Source organism: Harpia harpyja, chromosome 7, assembly GCF_026419915.1.
Source record: "Harpia harpyja isolate bHarHar1 chromosome 7, bHarHar1 primary haplotype, whole genome shotgun sequence".
Lineage (NCBI taxonomy): Eukaryota > Metazoa > Chordata > Aves > Accipitriformes > Accipitridae > Harpia > Harpia harpyja.
Window position 1 is genome coordinate 15,647,394 of NC_068946.1, and position 20,798 is coordinate 15,668,191.

A 20,798-nucleotide genomic window follows, 5' to 3' on the forward strand; every position below is an offset into this window, starting at 1 on the left:
GGCTCTAGGCATAAGGCTGGAAAAATGGTAGACACCGTGGAAAGAGAATACTCCTGAGGCTCTTTCATCTCCATCCCCCGGTTCTGCTCAGAGCTTCCTTTTAATTTTGTTCAGTGCAGCAGGTTAATTTAAGCCCTCGATAGCTTGAGTGTCCAAGCTGAATTCAGCTAAACGATGACCGGATGAGCCTAATTCCTACCAAGGGTATGAGGTCCGTGTACTTTAAAAATATTTGCCTTTTTTTTTTTCTGTAGGCTGTAATCTCATGCCACCCCTTCTCCCCCACTCACGAGTGTTTATTATCATCTGTAGATTTCTGCCAAGCTGCAGTTTTGACAGGATTTTAATGTCAGTCCTGTACATCGGTGCCTGACTCCAGCCTTCTGCAGTCATTGTGCAATTGCAGCATCCCTTTAACTTCAGTTTGAGGCAGAGGAGGAATATAAAGAACTTGATAGAACATTTATGGTAATAGCTGTAAAGGGAAGCTGTAGAGCATTGGATTTCACAGCCAGAAAAATCTCAGCTTGGGGAAATGGGTCTGAAATACAACTACAGATGGTTTTAGTCTATTGCTTCCCCTGTTTAAATAAAAGGATTGCTTTTTTCGCCTCTATTTAAAACACATGTGTAGAAGATGAAAGTGTCCAGCTATTTTTTTTATTACTCAGTCCAGCTACCGACATCTTTGCCTTATTTCATTTCAACACTAATGGCATAGTAAAAGTTCTGAAACACCCTCTTTGGATTCAGCCTTCCTTGGGTCGCGGCAAAGATTCCTGCTGCAGTCAGAGCTGTTGCTGTTGTTTTCGTCATCAGCACTTTCTTTTTCCCCTTGAACCTGGTGCTATTAATTGTGTTGCTGCTTCTGCTCTTTAATTGATCCCATTCACCGGTCCTGCTTTTGTAACGTCTGACTTCTTGTCACTTCGGCAAATCAAAAACCCAAATTAATCAATCTCCAGCCACTTGAGAATAAGGCTGCATTCGGGAGCTGGGCTTGACAAAAAAGTCTAATTTTACTTTGAAAGCCTGTTGGAAAATTTTAACAAGAAGATGCAAGAAAAATGTAAACCAGATCAAGCTCGACTTTGGTCTGTGGAGAATAGCGTCACCTGTTGAGTTTGTTTCAAGTTTTTGTAAATAGGTGATTTGACAAAAATATGAAATAAATCAAAAGACACGAAGATAGAAGAGGTCAGAATACTCTTGTTTCCGCTGCAGATGGTTACACAGGAGAGAGGGTTGTGTGCGTATGAGAGAGAATAGGAACCGTGGGCCAAAGATGAAGCTCCGCTCTCGGATTTTTGTATCTCAGCCTTTGTGCTGTGCTATTCCGGCACCTTATACGTTGCCTCCTTTCCTCATGCTTTTTGCACCCCTAGCCCTTTTACCCTGGCCTGGGGCACTCATGCCTGCTTATTGTCCCTAATTTTCTTCACCTCCTTGGTTCCTGGGCTGGTATCTTCTGCAGCTTTGCTGCGCGGGCACTGCAGGTGGTGAAGGAGAAATTACTTCAGTTTTAATATCGGATGTGCTCGGTACAGATGTTTGGGAGTTTGGGATGCAAGTTAGTCATTGTACTGTGCTAGGGGCACTGAGGAATCACAGGCTGGGTTTGAATTGGATTTCTTACCCTTTTCAAATCCAGGAGGACTCTCGTGACATCCTTAGAGGACACAAATGGAGTTGTCTTTGAGATCCGTTTATGGAGTGCACGCGGCTTCCAAACAATAAAACTATAAAAAGATAAGAAGTGGGACTTGTGTGGAATGTTACCTTTTACAAACATCGTAATACTGCAAGAGGATATCAGATGTGTTTCAAATGGCAAATAAAGCACAGTACAACAGCACAGCCCTTGAGACTCTTCTGAGAAGGATTGGTTGGTTTCGTTTTTCATTTAATGTTCTGTCTCATAATTCTGGGTTGTAGTTGTAGACAACATACTTCTTCCCTTCCGCCTCTTGTTTCTTCTACCAGAATTTGCCATAATTGAAAGGAATTTCTCTTATGACTGTGATTACAAAATGCATCTAGGGGAGAGGTGGGCATGGGACTTGCTTTCTGGAATAAAAGCTGTGTTGGCTTTTTTTTTTGTTGTTTTGTAATTTCTAGCAAATGAGGGTCAGATTTGAACAAGCAGAATCTTTGTCTTATCCCATGTGTCATGCACCTATAAAGAAAAATCACTGCGGTAACAACAGAGTGGTTGGGTTTTTTAATATCCCATCTCTTGATAACTTAAGGGGTTTGGTTACCAAGTGTCACTTGTTGTTCCTGGGCAGGGAGTGAGCTACTGCATATTTTAAAATGGCCTCAAATAACTTGCGTAGATATAAACTGACCCTCAATATACTCTGAACTGACTATTTTACTCCTTTCTCTGGAATGAGCGCCTGTATTTTGTCATACTGGTTTGTGTAGAAGCTCTCCTATACCTTGGTATAAACTTGGCATTATTTCATGACCCTGCAAAGCTAGAAACTCACCTTTCAACGAGAAACACATTTTCTCGTCGGTACGGAAAGTCGCCGAACACGGATGTGAAATTCACGGCATCCTCCTTATCGCATCATGAGCACGCAGAGGTAAACTGCAAGGATGTGGCTGGTTTCAGCTCTCGCAGCTGAGAGGAGTTAATAATCGCACTAGGGAGAGAGGGCAGGGAGGAAGGCTGGCTGTTTGTTGGGAGAGGGCATGGGCATCTCTAGCTTCCTTCTGTAGGCTGCAGGCAGCAGCAGTCGTAGGCTGGAGCATCGTGATGCTCTGTTTTGGAGAAGAAAACATTTTTCAGCAGCGTATTGCTGCACATCACTTGAAACGTGGCCCAGCAGTTGCAGAACCGAGGATGCGCTGCCCAGGGCAACCCCAGCTACATGGCAAGGGTAGAGTTTTGTCCTTAATGTTGTATAATATAGATATACACCCTGCAAATGATGACCGTCATCAAGGAAAGCTGCCTGTACAGTCCATGAAAAACTGCAAAGCTAATGATGGGCTGGGCAGATAATCGTGGGAGAGTTAATTGTAAGGTTCGATATGGCATCTTGTCAGCAGAGATAAGTTGTCACGTTTTCCACTTGAGCTGAAACTAAATGATTGTAAAATAAGTTATGAGTGTCCTTGGGCCTGTCTGCCAGAATGATGGCTAAGAATACATTCCTGGCCCATCAGTCTCAAGCAGCCCGCTTGATATTTATGCGAACTGAATGTTATTTTATTCCCCCTCTAGTCATGCTTGTCAGCTTCCCGAGTGAAAAGTGAAACTGCTTCTTTGACTCATACTTCAAGTATTGAGGCTCAGAGAGGCTGCAGATTGTTATTATTATTACTAGTATTATATATTTTTTTGGGTGTGCGTTGAACATTGATGCCCGATTGGGAAGAACTAATGGCTGACATTGAACGCGCGGGATGGCTGCAAAACAGCCCATCCCAACCCAGTGAAACGCGTCTTATGAGTTCCAGTGCCTCTGTCAAAGCTGGTTTAGATGTGGAGTAATGAGGCGCTTGCTTTTTTAATTTGGCGTGCCTTTTTCCTTGCCTTTTTTTCTTTTTTTTTTTTTTTTTAATATTTAATAGTGCTGACAGTGGTCGTCTGTTCTCAGGCGTGGTAATTGATACAAAATAAAATGCATTATTTGTATTCAGTCAGGAGTATGAAATTGCATTCAGCGGGCTGAAGCCTGAACTCATTTACAGTTTTCCGAAGCCGGGCTTTCAGGAGCCCTCTTTTCAATTTGAAGAATACCTTGTCAGGCAAGAGAAGTAGTGGGAAATGGGAAAGCACAGCGTGTAAGCCTAGTGCCTTTTGATTGCTCATATTTTAAACCAGGAGAATGTTAAATAACTTCCATCTTCAAAGGGTGGTCTCCGAAACTGGGAATACAGGGCATTAATACACCAATAATATCAGCTCGGCACCCGTTTACGAGCAACTTGCGTTTCTTTTCTGGTTGAGGGGGAGGGAAGGCTTCGGGCTCTTTGCTTCAGAGCCGTTTGACCCAAGGACAGCAGGTTATTACCTGGAAAGGGCTGCGGATCATGAGGATTTACCATAGGAGGTTAATTCTTCAGCTCTCCGATGCGAGTAGTCGGACTCTATGTGTATAAGTGTCCTATTTTTCAGAGCTCACAAGCAGGTTTTGTTGGTGCAATTTATAGCCTAGAAATTAGAGTAAGCTGCAGTGAGCGTGCAGATCTACCTTAATATTTTTTAACCAGGACGCTGCTGAAAAATATATTCTGCAATTTTGTGTCAGAGTGGGGTTTCTTGACCATTTTACGGGTCCAGGGCATTGTGGTTGATGCTGGAGTCACACACGGCACTCGTATGCCTGCCTCGTATGCCCTTTCGGCACACGTCTCGGCATCACAAATACTTGGAAACGAGCTTTGTGAAAGGCATGGGAGAGGGTTGTAGAGTTGGTTTTTCCTGGATTTTTTTTTTTTTGTCCCTGTGAGTAAAATGGCATAATTCTTTTTAAAGTGAAAGCTGAGAATGAGGCCTGTCCGTGTGCCTCTTGCCTCATATTTTCTGAGTGGAAAAAGTGAAGCATTTTGAGAAACTGTGTTAGGTGTGAGCAAGCCTTTATGGCTGGTGTGCTCTCTGGGATTTTTCTGTGATATTTATTAATTTTCTGGATTTTCACAAGCAAATGAAAATCAATGAGATGCATTTTTGGTGCCCTATGGCAGACCTTGCTGCCACAGCCAGGCCCCTTCCTTGCCAGTGCCTGGCTCTGCGGCTGACCTGTCTCAACACGGCAATTTTCACGTCATTGCTGCAAAGGAGGGGGTTTTGTGTGTGTTTTTTTCTTCTTTTTAAGTACCCAATGTATGAAACCTTCTCAAGTTTCAAACTGGAGGTCAATGTTTAAGACTAGCACTAACCAGCTTGCATCCATGGTCATGCCTTTGAATTGCTGGCATCCTTTTTTGCGTCGCGTCTTCTTTCAGTGTCAAGGAGCCAAAGGTACCCATGTCCCTTTTGCCAAGAGCATCCTGAGCACTGGCATGGATTCTCATCAGGGTTTGCCTTCCTCTTCACCCAGGGAGACAGCAGACCCTTGCAGGATAGCCGCTTTGAGCATTTCTGGGTCAAATACTTAAAATCTCCTATAGAGATACATAGTAAATACATTCCCATGATTCCCTTTTGTGGTTAAATACTTGATGATTGGTTTCAAAATGGTGGACATAGGGAAAAGAACAAAAATCCTTAATAAAAAGCTTACATTTGGTTTGGTCTCTGTTGCCAGGCAATTAGCTCCATAACTTATCCCTCACTAATAACTTGCAGCACAACTGTGCTTAGCAGGTAATTAGTAAGTAAACTTTATTAGAAAAAAACAAAATCAGTGTTTCTTTGCCAAATAGGCAGTTGTATGGGGATTTAACTACTCAAAAAATCAAAAGCCACTTTTTAAGTAGTCTTTGGCTTGATAGTCTTCTGACATACTAATTCATCTTAAGTGCAGTCCTGGTATTGCACTTAAGTGCAATGTGGTATCTAACCAAGGTTCTGGAAACAGCTTCACTTTACCTGACAGCAAGCACTTTACTTAAAGTGTAGGATGTTACATTAAACTTTATAATTAAAAACAAAACCAAACAAACAAAATAGAAATGCATTTAGTACTGATCGTAGCCAAAAGATTTGTTGCAATTAAACTAAAATCATATTACCAACCTTGGGAAAAAATACTGGATTAAGGTTAGTTGAGTATTTGCTACATGAAAGGACCCAGATAGAGTGTGAAGTTTCAAGTATGTCTTCGTTTCCTACACTTGTGTTATATATGGCTGTTAGATGTTGCTTGACTAACAACAAGAGCAACTACTCAAAGAGAAGGCGTTCATGTATTACCAACCATTACATGGACCATGGACGAGACTGTGGGTCTCTGCTTACGAGAGGGGGGATGTCATCAACCTTTAATTTTGATTTGGTTGAGTGAGCTAATTGGTGGCGGAGGGGAGAAAATGACTCTGTCATTAGTTCTTGAAATTGTTGCATGTTATGCTACCATGGCTAATACAGTGGGAAACGAAACACACTGAACATGGGATTGCTTTTTTCATTGGGAGCAGGTAGTAAGTGACCCTTTATCACACAATATTAATTGTACGAGGCATACATAAGTTCACACCTTGTTTTCCCACCTTTATTGCCATTACCACCTTTTCTCTGTGTGTTGTCTTTAATATTAATGAAAGCAGATAGCATTCAGAGGATGTTGAGATATCTCTGTTCTATTATGTATTAAAATGTCCTAGCTTTATATGAGTTAATTTGAGGATCAGTAAGATCTTTGTAAGAAAGAGCAATTGGAAATAATAAAGTGATTTCCCATTGTTTTTTGTCAGTTCCAGCTGGCCTGTTTCTAAAATTGATGCAAAGTCCTGTTCATTTAATAGGACTTTAATCAGAACTTCAGCCAAGTTGCTTTTCTGTACCTTTTTGAAGAAGTAATGGATATTGTTATGAGACTGTTCTGTAGCCTTTGGAAGTCAATGAGCTCAAGAAGTTAGCTGCTAACAGATAGCAAGGGGTTATATCTTGGATTCTAGCAATCATTAATTTAAATTATGCAGTATTTTTCTTTTTCCTTAATTATTTTTTTTTCTCCCCCTCCCCAAATTGCAGATACCGGGTTAGGAGATTCTGTGTGTTCGAGCCCAAGTATATCCAGTACGACGAGTCCCAAACTTGATCCACCTCCTTCACCTCATGCCAACAGAAAGAAACACCGCAGGAAGAAAAGCACGAGCAATTTCAAAGCTGATGGTATCTCGGGCACAGCTGAAGGTAAGCTTACTCTATGGTGGAAGTCTGAATTTAGAAAATATCGTTCCAAAGAGCATTGTTAGTACAACCCAACTACACCATTGGCTTTGCATACAGAAGGTAAAGAGAATTGTACTGAAGAAGAGAAATTAAACACTGATCTTCTAATGATGAAGCTGAATAATCTGAAGTATCCCTTGGATGGTGAATTCCACTGTCTGAAATGTGTTTGGAACTGATGTTTTTTAATAAATAAAAAAGTGTCCCCAAGTTAATATGGAGAATCATTAGCGGTAAAGGTAAGGTGCAGGCATACTTGTGAAGTTAAAAAGAAAGAAAAAGTCAGGTTCACTCAGTAGCCCATACATCACGTTAGAACTTGTGTATTTTTTCAGTATTATTAAATCTTGTGTTACGTCTTCTGCTTTGACCCATCCTGAGCTCTAGAATCGCGAACGCTTCTGCTGCCTGTTATTGTTTGAATATTCAGTTGCTCATGGAGAGATTGTGTTATTGCAGGATAAAAAGGAAAAGGGGAGAGTTTAAATGTTTGGGTTCTTTTTTAAGAACCAAAAAGGAAAAGCCAAAAAGAACTTCTTTTTTCCCTTAGGTTTAGCTTACTATTTCCAACATGAACACTGCTATAGCTGTTCAATGCCCTTGTGAAGGGGTAACAATGTGTACAGTAGCCAGATATGATATAAAACATGCTTGTATCTTTAGAAAAGAAGAAAAGAAACATGCTAGGATTCAACCAAAAGAGCTCCAGAAAAAAGATGAACAAGGGTAGTGGGAAAGCTCAGAAACTGGGGAGTCAACTTATAAGGAGAGATGAAAAACGGAGACAATGGAACAACATTGTCGGAAAAGGGGAGTGTTGAGTAAGAAAAAGATGTGGTTGTAAGCATTGGAGAGTAAAAAAACAGCTAATTCAGTATCAAAGAGTGTTGGAGCAAGCTCTGAAAAAAGGATGACAATTGCAGACAGCTGAAGAGACATTAAAAATAGATGTGATAATAGTATACAACTGAGAAGGGGTATGTTAACTACTACTTAGTCATCCTTATTTTCCATTTATTTAATTTCTCAGTTGCGCTGCTTCCACATACGGAATTTATTTCCCCAGCTATCTATACAAATCCTTTTTTAAAAGCCATCAGCTTTTTTTCATAATATCTCCTGTTGCGTTCTCTTGCCAGTCATTTAACTATCTTTACTGTTAGTTTCCTCCTAATTTATGGCCTGAAGCCAAATTTTATTTTAACCTTTCATTTTTAATGTTATCTTTTTTTTTTTTTAACAATCCCTTTTACACCACTTATTTTCATACCTCAATGGCAAGTTACAGAGGGGGGTTTTCAGAGTGCTCACCATTGGTCCAAGACTATTTTGTTGAAGTCAATATGAATCAAGACCAGCTGGATATCCAGAGCCTTTGAAAAATCTCTTTCTAAGTAGTTAATACATGTATGTTTTCTTTCTCCTGGGGAGATTATTTTCACAAGTCACTGGAGCTGGAGCCTGTGTGGTCCTGGTCTGCAGGCACAGACTTCTGACCTGCAGCGAGCAATGGGGGATCTGCAGTTGTTGTGCATCTTGCCCCTGAAATCCCTGTTCTGATTGAAGTGGGGAGTACGTGCTCCTTCATCCTTCTCTGTTTTCTCTTGCTCTTCTCCTTGTCTTCCAGCGTCATAACATGCTAGTCTGAAATCCTTTGGCGATAACTCAACAAAATTGTCCTCTTTCATATAAATGGGATAAATATGCTTCCAGAAGGGCAAGAATTGGCTGGCAAGCAGTAACTAAGTAAGGCACGGGGAGCCTTAAAAGTAGTAGTGAGTGCCAATGCTTGCTTTTACAGTCTTTGTATCTCTACATAGCCCATCAGCTTTCTTTGACCCACCTCTTCTTGCATGTCTTCTGAGATGGGCACTCTTCTCTGGCTTGGGGCTCACAGTTGTGTCTTAGGTGGGCCACAGTTAAATTCTTTATAACATCTCTTTAAAAGCACAGCTCAGTGAAAAACAATTGGCCACAAGAACAGAATCACAACTTTCTACACAGTGTTCTTGCTGTGCGTGACAGGAAGTCCAGGCATCCTTCAGCAGATAACTAATCTTACGGGCCCTTGAATCCTTAGCAAGGTTGGGAGGAGATGCCTGACAGTTAGGACAGTCAGCCTCGTCTGTCTGTGGTAGCTGAAGGAGAAAGCAATGAAGTATGCTCGGGTTCCCTGTCCTTTTAGAAGAAGGGCATCTCAGAAAAAGTAATAATGATTGTAGATTCCTGTGAAGTACTTTCTAGCAAGTCTAACAAAGGCTGGGGGTTCCTTTTTCCAAATCCTGGCATGTGGGCACTTGCAACCTTTGTGTGTATTTTCTGGTTCTTGTAATTTCTGGTTTGCACCAACAAGTTGGGTATGCTTTATGGTTGACCAGACAGGTAGCGTTTATCTCTCTGAGCTTGTTGTGATGCTGAATAATGGGAATAACTCCAGTCCTGGGACAACCTATGTCACCAGTCTGCTGCTAGTGGGGTGTGTATCTGAGGTGCTTCAGGCCATTACAGGTTTTTCTCCAAGTAGTTGAATGTAGCATTTTCACATCCGTCTTGCAATTCAAAGCAGTTTTCAGTTCAATAACTCAGCCTTTCCTCAGGAAAAGGCTTATTTCTTTGTTCTGCAGCGCTTGGCTACAAATCTGTCCAATGACCTAAAAGATTTCCGGTTTGATTTTTCTTCCTCCACACTTGCCGTAAGCATAGATTTAAACCCTCAGAGGGTTACTGCAGTTTTGAAGACCACAAATCCAAATTAAACAGTAAAAGGGAGATGTTCTGAGGGATGCATGCTTTGCCGTGGCAACTTTGATTGAGTGTTTGAGATACGGCAGCTGACTTATTGAAAATGGAGTACAGAAGACTGGTGATAATCATGGGAGAACCATATCTTCCTTCCTTCTGGAAATCCTGAGCTCACTGTGAAAAGGAAGAGGAGGATACTCCTGCAGTAGCTATTCTCAGACAGTTACAATGTATCAGAGTTAAATGATTTGAGTAATTCTGGATTTTATGTTGCCTTCCTTTGGGTCCAGGCACTTTTCAAGTGTCCGCTTTCAAACAGAAATTCTGGGTTCCTTCATTTTTGTCTGTAGCAAAGCTTAGGTGTTCAATGAGGTTTAAATCTGGTCTTCAGCAAACTCTAGCATTTTTACTGCACTTTGTGGTCTTTTTTTCTCCTTGAACGTGCCTGCTTTGATCATTGACCTCTGCCCAAGTATTCAGATATCACGATGATGGACGCTAGTGAGCCCAGGGTGATTCACTAATTCCAAGGACTGATGCTCATCTCTTTTATGCCCTTCCATAAAGGTCATGCTGATTCTTCTTTCTCCACACTATCTGCACATGCACAGCCCTCTCTTTCTGGGATCGATTCTTTCATCTTACTTGGTTTATCTTTCTACAGGCTTTCTGAGACAACGGTTGCAGGAACAAAAATACTAAAGCAACTGTGCTGCAGTTGGATGAAAATTAAAATTCAATTCCTATTTTGGAAAACCAGATTCTTCTGAAATTTTTCCAGTGCAATGAAACCCAGAGAGAAGTTTTTTAGTTCTCTGTACAGAACTTGTCACTGAAAAAATTTCTCAGTGTTTTTGAGGGTAACAGCAGGAATGCTTACATTAGGCAAGGTGCCAGCAACCAGCAGTGTTTTTCCCACCATGCTGTCTAAACTTGCTCAGAGAAGGATTATACAGTGCTGTGTTTCAAAGAGGAATAGCAGCTCAGAGCCTGGTCTGTTTTGGTACCCTTGTGCTGCTGCAGTTAGTGGAACAGCTAGCGATGATAAGAAGGTTTTTCAGCTTGAAAACAAGTAGGAAAATTAAAAAGCTTTCTTGGAAGTACTCTCACAGAAAGTCCTTTCCCATTGTTTATTTTTCTTACTCTTGTTAGACAGTTTCAAAGCTTCATGGCTATGCCAGCTTGAACCTGCCTGCCCTCAATCCATCTCTGAGATTTTAGGAGCTATAGAAAGCCCAAATCTGTATCAAATCTGGATTAGCTGTGCTCTGCAAGTGTTCCATTGACTAAGAGCTGTGGCCAACGGCCAATGTTGCTGTCTGCTGTAAGGCCAGTCCGACTGCGTCCAGGTAGATGGGTGAATCACTCCTTCGCTCAGGGAGATGCAAGGCAGCTGCAGGCAGAGTGCTGTTAATTTATCTTCTCTCTCGGCAGCGTAGGCAAAACAAGCGTAGCTCTGTGTTCCCATTCATGCAGATGGAGCTGAGAAACGGGAATTGATGACAGAGTAGCAAATGTGATTAGCGACTCAGTAGACTTTCCAAACTCTGTGTTTTCTCTGTAAATCCATGTTCCACATTCTTCTTCATCGCTGATTTCTAAAGAACTTTTGAAGGACGAGGAAAGACCTTTTATGTTTCTTTTTAGAACTGTTTTCTTAACACAAAGGTGTTTGTTCTCTGCCCCTTGTAAAGTAATTGCTTTTCCCTGTGCTTTTCTGATCTGTGCAGTCTAGCCCCCAACTCTAGGTGTACACTTTCCGGCTTGTAGCTAAGGATGAACCCCAGTTTACTGAGAAATCGTATTTTTCTTATTTTACCGGAGTGAACTGGTAAAGGTACTTCAAAAGCTTGTGTTCTTCACATGCATGTTTTATAACACTGAAGTCATTCTTCTGTTCCGAATCTCAAGGAGTGTTGAAGATGAGCTATAGTTAAGTTTGAAATGAAAATATGTTCATTTGTTTTCTGTGGATGGAAAAACAGGGTTTAGTCAGACTTCTTATTTGTACTTTTAGCAATAAGCAAAAATTTCACTGCTTTCATCTGGTTTCTCAGCTGCGTGGGGACTTGAGTCCAAGATGGTGGGACAAGGTGCAAAAAGCCAAGGGAGGTGCCAGTTCATTCCCAAGACTTCTTGGCCCCTTTCAGCCATCCCAAAACCAGAATGACAAACCGTATTAGGGAAATGCAGTTCTTAGCATCCATCTCTGGAATCTGTATAACACCTGAAAATTTGATGTTTTCTGTAAATTGGAAGCAATACAGCTGTTAACTGAATATGCAGTATACAATGCATGAAAAAAAAAAAGTGTGCATTTTACCTGCAGCTTCTCACCCTAAGCTTTCCTTAGTCTCATCCCTCAAGCGTCCCTGTGATTTACCTGCTGGCATTGTATGCTGAAATGATTTAAACATGCTTGGGTCTGTACACGGCTCTGTGCATAGTCTTCTCCAGACAATTTTAACATGCATTTCCTTAGGTGCATAGTTCTAGTAAGTGTGCAGTGGCCAGACTGAACTAAAAAAATGAAATTTCTCTAACCATGCATTAAAAAAAAAGTGATTTGGGAATTTTGGAAATTTAGTGGAAACACCTCTGAGGCCTGTTCAGTGAAACAGATGCAAACAATGAGCTATAGTGTTTGTGGGAGAGTAGAATCTTCATTTGAGAGATGGACTTGACATTGTTAATGCTAATGCTTACTTATAAATACATTGAATTAAGCACCATGATGAAGGAATGTAATTTTACTTGGTGCTATTTTTTTTTCTTTTATTTTTTTTTTTTTTTGGCTTTTTATGGTCTGGAAGAAACCTTCTGACATTGTCAGAAGACAGCATGTTCAGAAACCTTTCCAGCACAAAAAGTCACAGCATCGTCACTCCCTTTTCTCTGCAAGGAAGATGTGAAATCTAATATCTTGACCTGCAGCTGCAGCAAGGGCAAAACTACTCACCTTTTCAAGAGTTTGTAACCTTTGGAATCAAATCTATTAGATGTCAAGGTCCCTGTATGGATTGTATTGCTTGAAGTAAGGCACAGAACTAAGCTGCCACCAAAACTTCCTCAAGTAAAAGCTCTTTCCAGTCCATTACGGGATAATTAAGTATACTGCTGCAGTTGTACAGGCAAACAGATGTTGCCCATGTAGCAACTCCACAGAAATTATTCCTGGTAATCTTGTCATCCTAGTTATATTACTAGTCCCTATAAATCAACTATCAATATTTACAACTGATTGTGTAGTAGGAGTAGATATGGGGGTGTTCTTGGAAAAGTGGTTTTTATTTCTGTAAGAAGGCAGGTTTCTGATACTGTGAGATGGGTGAACATGTGAAAATGAAATAAAGCATTAGTGCTGGCATTAGGGAAGAGTTTTCATCATATTCCTGTGGCCTATGTGTGGACATATCAGAGTTAATTTAAGCTAACTCATTTAGAAGCCGTTCATCCATCTAGCCCCATGTGGGCTGCAAAGCCCATCCCAGCACCCTATCTGTGTGCGTAGCCTGCGCTGGGACGCTGCTGCTGCCACGATGCATGTGGGGGCTGAGCATGCTAGCTTGGGGAAGGGGGTTCCCCACGTGCAGTAAAGCAGTAACACAAAGCCTGAGGATAAACCAGTAGGGGAAAAGAGTTGTTCCTTAATTTTTTCCATGCCCAATTTTTTTTGCAGTTATACTCTCCTCAAAGTGGTTAGAGATATCTTAAGTTTTTTCCCCTCTAAAAAAAAAAACATATAAAAAATTTAAAAACCCAAATGCAGACCCATGTCATACAGAAGAGGAATATGTTTCCATCCTGTCATGCAGTATTTCTATGCATCTTGTGATGGATGGTTTAGTGAGAGCAGGTTTTGTTTCTATTTCTGGTCTCTTAAGTGCCCGAAGTTTTAGCAAGCAAATGTTCCATAGTTTTAAAAAATGTTCAGCAGTATTTTAAGTGAGATTGATACAAAAGTGGCGTTTTGACTGCAATGTTGAAGAAAAGAAGCATTTATTTGGAACTGGAAGGGTTTGCAGTATAAGCAGATAGCTAGGAACGTTGGGGGTTCTTTAAATAGGTTTGTAATTCATTTAGGGTTACTGCTGAATTCTCTTAATATACAATTTGTTGATCGTAATGTCATTTGTGTAGTTCTCCTGTGCATGAAACATTTCAGAAATTTCAGCAAATAGCATTTTGCTGAATTGCATACTGCACACAAAAGTCCCAAGTTCTGCTTTGCTAATCGTCACTAAATCTGGAGTTTAACAAGCTTGCTTTTAATAAGATTTTAGGAGTGTGGTTTGATAAGTATATGCATCCTGATTTTGTGGATTATCTCAAAAGACTTGTAGGCCTTGCCTGATCCAGCCATTCTCTGCTCTAGCTGCTTTGTAGGTAAAAATTTCTTAAAAAAACCAACCAACCAACCAGACAAACAAGCAAACAAAAAAGGTCTTAGTTGGCATTAAAAATGAAACAAAACTGAGCAAAAGATCTAGCTGTATTTTCTTCTGTCTGCATGAGAACTTAAAAAAAAAAAAATCAACAGTATATGACCATATTTGTTGTCTGTAATGCCAAATGCTTGTTTTGATTTAAGCGTACTGCAACTGTCCCAGAGGTTATCACCTATTCAGTGTCAAAACACTCTTTGGTTGTAATTCCACTGATCATCAGTAACTTCATTCACTGCTTCACAGGAGATATAGTACTGGCCAATTGTTGTACACCTGAGAAGCAGGAGGGCAAAAATTAATAAAATGTAGACCGAATCTTCAGAGACTTACTTTCAACCAAGGCATAAAGGTCACTTGTTGGGAAACCTTCAGCCTCAGTCGTCACAGCCTATCTGACATGAAAGGTTTGCTGCTGAAAGACATTTATGTTGATGCTGAGGAGTGAAAGACAAGGGAGGTGAAGCTCATCTATTGTTTTAACCTACTTCATTGCAGGCTAAACAAGTTGAAAGATTCCCTCTTCTCTTTAAAACCACTGTTAGCTCAGGGTCAGAAGAGGCTGCTGGTTCCGCCTCCCTGGTTGAAAGGAAAAGTGTCGCAGTGGTGGTCAGCGGGGAAGGGGATTCTGGAAAGGATGAGTCCCAGGATGAATTGGTGGTGGTTGTACACACCGGCACACCTGGATAGCTAGAGAAAGATAACACTTTTTTTTTTCCCCCTACATTTCTGTGAAAAGTGGTCCCACTCTTAGTACATTAAGCACTCTGTGTTGTGACTGCAGAAGGGTACACTCTGTATCCTTAGTACAAGTGCTGCACTGTGATTTGGCCTGAATTTTTGGAAAAGGAAGAACTAAGTGGCTTTATAATTGAATGAAAACAAGTGACACCTTAGTGTTTTACTGGCTTCAGGCAATTAGTGTCCTTAGAACTATGCTGTCAGCCTGAGACAGAGACCTTGATTATGAAAAAGCTTCCTGATGTTCACAACATGATGTTTACAAGATAGCAAGAAGTACTTGTAAGATATTAATCCTGCTAGAGAAGTTAGTTCTGTTTTGTTACTTAAGTGTGTCTACTTTAAAAGTTCCTTGCCAGTTTTTCCAGAGCCTAAGACTGTAATTTCATTATGAATCTATATACCTAAATTAAACTATCTTAAAAATAGAATGAGATGACTACGTATTATAAAGCTACAGTAAATTACAAGACTAAAATAAGGTCATTCTGTTAAGTATAACTTGTGTTTTCCTGTTCACCACATAACTGATCTCTTGAGTCAAGGTGCCACAATTTAAATGAATAGGCTATTATGATGTAGAAGGAAGACTTAATTTTTGAAGGATGCCTTGTCCTCAGCTTTCTGTGTACTTGGGACTCATCAGCTTATTGGAACTGAGCTGCAGAGGTACATTGGGAAGAAGCTGCCTTTAAAGCGTGGAAGTCCTAAGTAATTCCCTTCTGAAGACCTTAAACAGCTAAAACAGAAGCACTAGATTAGACAAATATGAAGAAGAAAAATCCATGAAGGTCTCTTAAAATAAAGATTACAACCTCTCCCAACCATGGACCATTCTGGAAGGTATAGCAGGGTACACATTGCTTTATCTGTTCCTGTTCTGCTTTTTGTAGGCATCTCCCACTAGTTGCCGATGAAAGCATAGCAGGCTAGGTGGACCTCATGCCCCAACCTGTTGTGGCTGTTTGTATTCTCTGCTTCTCTATGGCATGCCTTGTTAAACTGCCGTTTGCCTTAGGAGGCACAGGGCAGCTTTAAGGGGAGGGTTGACGGGATGCCAGTTGACTACAGACATGCACTTTTTACCGTAATATGTAACGTGAGATTAATGATAGTGGCTTGATTGTGGAGGTTTGTCATGTATAGCTCAAACCTGGAATTCAAGGGGCAATGTGTCAATAGGTCTGATCTAGCCTAGGGTTATAAAACATGCTCTTAGCATTATACTAAAAAGAACTCATAATCAAGAGGTACACACAGAACAGAATGTAGAAATAACAACTGAGTTGGTTTTTTTTATTCCAGAACCCTACTTTTTAGTCAATTATGGGTAAGCCCTGACGAATGTATGCTGCTACTCAATGCATTCTTAGGGCTAAGAACCAATCTGAGCATAGTGCCAGGAAATACTCCTTGTGTAATCAGCCTCCTTGCTCCAGGTCTGAAGAACCTCAGTGGGCAGTGAAACCACATCTGCCTTTAAATCCAGGTGAAACAAGTGATGATCTTTCCCAATGCACAGCTTTGCTGGTCGTCTCCCCTCTGTGCTCCAAATAAAGGTATTCCAGGCAATGGTATCTAGCAAGAGAGATGTAGAAAGTCTCATTTGATAAAGTTTGTGATTTAGGTGTATCTAATGCCGTCTGCTTACAGGGAAGTTGGAGTGAAGATGGCATTTCCAGCTGATTGCAACTGAAGAGTCTGCATGCACAGGATTTGCCCAGCATCATGAGTCTGACGCTCTCTTTTGTACCATGTAGGCATTACAGGTTTGGGGAACTTGCTAGTTTTACTGCACACAGGTAGACTCTATATTTTTCCGGTTGCAGCTAAATGCTTCCTCTGCTCCCTTTTAATGCTGGTGGGACTTTTTTGCAGTGCTCTTAAACTTTAGGATTTAATAACAACCTATAGATCAAGAAATATTTTTGCCCTTTTCATTTTGGTTCTTTGCCAAAATGTTTGTGACACCTTTTAAAAAGCAGGTCCAAACCAAAACTGAGGGAGGTGGCGGGGTATGTGAGCAATTTTACTAAATAAGTTGTTGAACATGCTTATATTTCTCCCAGGAATTTTTCTTTAAGAGAAGTGGGCAAAGTGCAAAAGCCTGAGCAATTTAAAGTTGTTTCCCTTGAAGAGATGGTGATTCTTCTCTCAATTTCCCTTTGTGATTTTGGTTCTTCCAAAGTTACCTATTAATCCTGACATTGATGGGTTTAAGCATTTATTTTCTCATTTCTGTATGTTAGTGGACATTAGTCTCTTCATGCGATGATTTTTCAAAGGGTAGGTTGGGGTCAGCTGGGCACAATGTTTCAACCTTTCTTGGACTACAAGTTGCAATATCAGCAACATGTGCATTAGCAAGTGCTATGCACCCCTGGTTCTTGCATGGTGATAGCGCCTGCCAGAGTCTGTGAAGTGTGGAGCTGGACATCCTCATCTTGCCTTGAGGAGGAGTCTCCAAATGGTATGTGTTTGAAAGGGTGACCAAGTAAGATAAGAGGGTGAGCTTCTTGAGAGTGAAATGCCAGGTGGAGGGCGCCATGGTATGGGATTCAGTAGATGCAGGTGCTGTAGATGCAGGTGGGTGTTCTTAACTAGGATGACTGTTCCTTCCTCTTAAGCAGTAGGCTCTTGTCCGATCATAGCAGCTTTCTCCATTTGAAAAATGCAACCCTGGAGCCATTCCAGTTTTGATGCTGTGCGGTATTGATGTCAGGCACTTACAAGACAACCCCATAACAGTAATGTAGACCTCTTTTTATTTCCAACTCCTGACCAGTCAGTCATTTCAAACCTGTGTTGTTTTGTCAAGTTTTAATCAAATAGTTGCCTTAAATTAGCTGTCAAATTCAGTGAGCAGATACTTGGTATCTTTCCATCTGAAGTCTCTACTGCAGATACACGTGCTGTGCATGAGATTTCAGTGCTGAGCTTGCTGCATGTTTGTTTTATACCCTGTGCTTTAATCTCCTGTTTTCAATCCCTCCACCTTTCTCTTTACAGATAGGTTACTTGTGATGGATGTTATGCATTATGTGTAGTGTGCAACTCCAGTGAAAGGAGTAGGTAAAAAGAAAACTTGAACAGGCCTCATCATTGACATTTTCCACCGCTTCCCCCCCTCCACAAAGAAAAAAAAAATTAATAAAGGTTTCTTTTGTGAGCGTGAGATGGAGAAAATTGGCCATTTGTCTGTGAGGTAATAGGCTTTGGTATAATATGAAAATCTATCAAATGATTAAATTCAATGACATTAAATCACAATTCATGAAAGGAGAATACTGCACAGTTTAATTCTATTTAATTTTTGAGAGGAAAAAAAAAGCCAAAAAAAAAAAAATGTTTGAGTTTCTCTTAAGCTGATTTCTCTGTGCTCTTTCTTAAAAGTGCCTTTCTAGTTGCCACACAGTGATGTGATCATTATCTGTCACCTCGTCGCCTTGCTGCCTCAACACGCAGTAAAATACAAAAAAAAAAAAAAAAAAAAGAAAAAAAAAAGGGAGGGAGAGAGAAAAAAAAAAAAAGACCAGAGGAGCTTGTGAAGTATGACTTCCTATCCCAAGACTCATTGCCTGCGATTCGTACCGCTTGACAGTAATGATCTTATTACAGTACTCTGGACCTTGAAGAGATTTCATGAGGAGAGCGAAAGGACGTGCCTCCATGTAATCAAGTGGCGCTGAATATTCCACGCGTTTTTGATCACACACTGATTGGGCACAGTTTTAGCCCATCTTCTAGTCAATTATGCATGGCCCCTCGTGTTCCTGTGATAGTCAGAAACATTGATAGCTGTTGTCTGGGGGGGCTGGCAGCCAGCCAGGGGTTTGAAGTGCAGTCATTCCGGGAGAAGTGCTTTTTAGTTGGAATTGATTACCTTTCTTTAGGTTTTTGCTTAATGGCAAAACTGTATTGGAGAGGGCTTCAGGTGAAAAATGGACATATTAGCCATTTAGAGTAGCTGAACTCCTAGTCAATTTTTAGCTTTCCCCTGTTTCCATCTAATTTATATTTAATGATGTAACATTTGATAATATTTAAGATATTTCATTTTCAGTTGCTGCTGAGCACACATGTTGAGCACATGTTAAATTACAGTGTATCAATTTTCAGGTTTTCAAAATTAATCCAGTTTAACCTTCAGGCTGTGAGAACATGTCTTTTTTGGCACCTGTTCCAGCGAGCGTGTGGTTTATCTGCAAGTGGTACAAAGATGACGTTACCAAGCAGAGCGAGTGCTGTTTTCATCCCATAATGAGGATAAATCTGCATGCTTTAAGAGAAGCAAAGGGTCGGTAGCTGGGTCCTTAGTTTAGATTCTCTTGTCTCAGAGGCTGATTAGGCTGCTGTTAATTTCTTGCCTATAAAAATGTCACATCTTTCTTAATTCAGATTCCTCCTAAAATGAAAAGAAAATCATTAAAGGCATGCATATCGAACTCAAAGCACCATGTAAGAAAATATTATGCTTCTTGTTCCAGTACCACCAATCTTGTTTCTCACATCTGAATATCCTACAATATCTAATTTTTGGATGCATGTGTAGTTTGGAGAGATGGGAGTAGGACTTTATAGTAGGCCAAAGTACAACGTTGTGTTAGCCATGCATCAAATGAAGTGCTTATGTTTCACCTGCTTGGAATACGCTGTGACTGACAGTGAAAAGACACAGTCAAAATACTGCGGTAGCACCCCAAATTTTTATTTCCGCTTGTCAGTATAATTCTGCTCTACCTGTCTACTACTGGCTGAAATAATAAAGCAGTCCTGCAAAAAGACATGGCAGGCTCTCAGCCTTTTCTGAAGGCATTTCTGCCACTAAATATCTCTCTGGTGGAACTGCTTCCTTCCAAGGTCCGACAGAATTTACAGAGTTGCTTAAACAGGCAAAATGTGAACAAAAGCTCAGTTGCTTCTTAAACTTGCAAGTGAAACCTTCCTTATGGACCCTGCCCCTCTTCTACTGCTTCCCTTCTAATTGGATTGTGGGGTTTTTCTTCCTAAAACTAATCCTATGCTGGCCAGTCCTACCCCTTAAAAACCAGCTTCAATTTTTTTCATTTCTTCTGTTCTTTAAGATCAGTTCTCACTTCCCATATTGGGGCCAAACCTGAATTAAGAGAAAAAATAATAGTCAGTCTTGGTGGGTTTTTGCTCTTTGAAACAGAGCTGTTGGGTTTTCTTCCAATGATTTCGTGTTCAGCTATTGTCTGAAATTCCATATCCTAGTTTGGGGGGATTTATGTGGTTTACCTTGTAGTAACATTTTACTACTTCTAGGCAGCCCACAAGAGCTATGAGAATCTTTTTTTTCTTTCTCCTTTGGAAAAGAGACTTCTCAAAATCTGTGTATTTGCTGACCTATATGTGCTTGATCCCTGTACCAGCAGCCAGGATTGCTGTGTGCTCTTCAGCCTTCTGCTGTCCGCACTGAGATACAAGTTTTTGAGGCTGGGGGCCCTTGGTGTTTCTTGTTTGATGAGGTTTTGAACCAAGTCTTTAGTGCCCAAGTTGTAACAAACCGGAAGGCCCACAGTCAGCTCCTAATTTTCCATATTTGTCTCCATCAGGAAGGTAAAGGCCTTAGAAAGGGCAACTTTTAAGGGGGAGAAGTTCTACATCTTTGGCTCTGTTGACTTTGAGTGGTGGACTCAGTTGTTTGAGCCTGCTACCAACTCTACCTATGGGAGTACGTGCTTTCCCTGAAGGATTATTTATCTAAGGGCTGGGAGGAGACTATGATGGAACAGATTCCTTAGGAGCAGAAGATAAGTTGCAAGCATCTCATAACATATTTAACAGCATGATGTGTGCAGTGACATCAACAACTCCTGTGAGGCTCAGACATATCGTGGCAAATTTCCCATTTGAATGGGATGCTGAAATGTGGAAAATACCTGTGTGTTTTGAAAAAAATAATGTTTGATAGAATATGATTCTTATCTGGTAGGCTCCAGTTTCCAGGGTACATCTGAGAAGAGGTTGTTTGGCACTTCTCAGCTTCTACTGCC

The 20,798-nt window shown here is 40.7% G+C and overlaps 1 protein-coding gene across 10 annotated transcripts in view; it reads left to right on the plus strand.

Annotated features, from left to right (window-relative positions):
- AGAP1 (ArfGAP with GTPase domain, ankyrin repeat and PH domain 1) overlaps positions 1-20,798 on the plus strand; it is a 402,057-nt gene that overhangs the window by 296,884 nt on the left and 84,375 nt on the right. For all 10 annotated transcript variants that reach the window (XM_052791201.1, XM_052791202.1, XM_052791204.1 and 7 more), the window contains one exon: positions 6,653-6,814. In XM_052791201.1, coding sequence (XP_052647161.1) covers positions 6,653-6,814 — 162 coding nt within the window. The remainder of the gene's footprint in view (positions 1-6,652; positions 6,815-20,798) is intronic.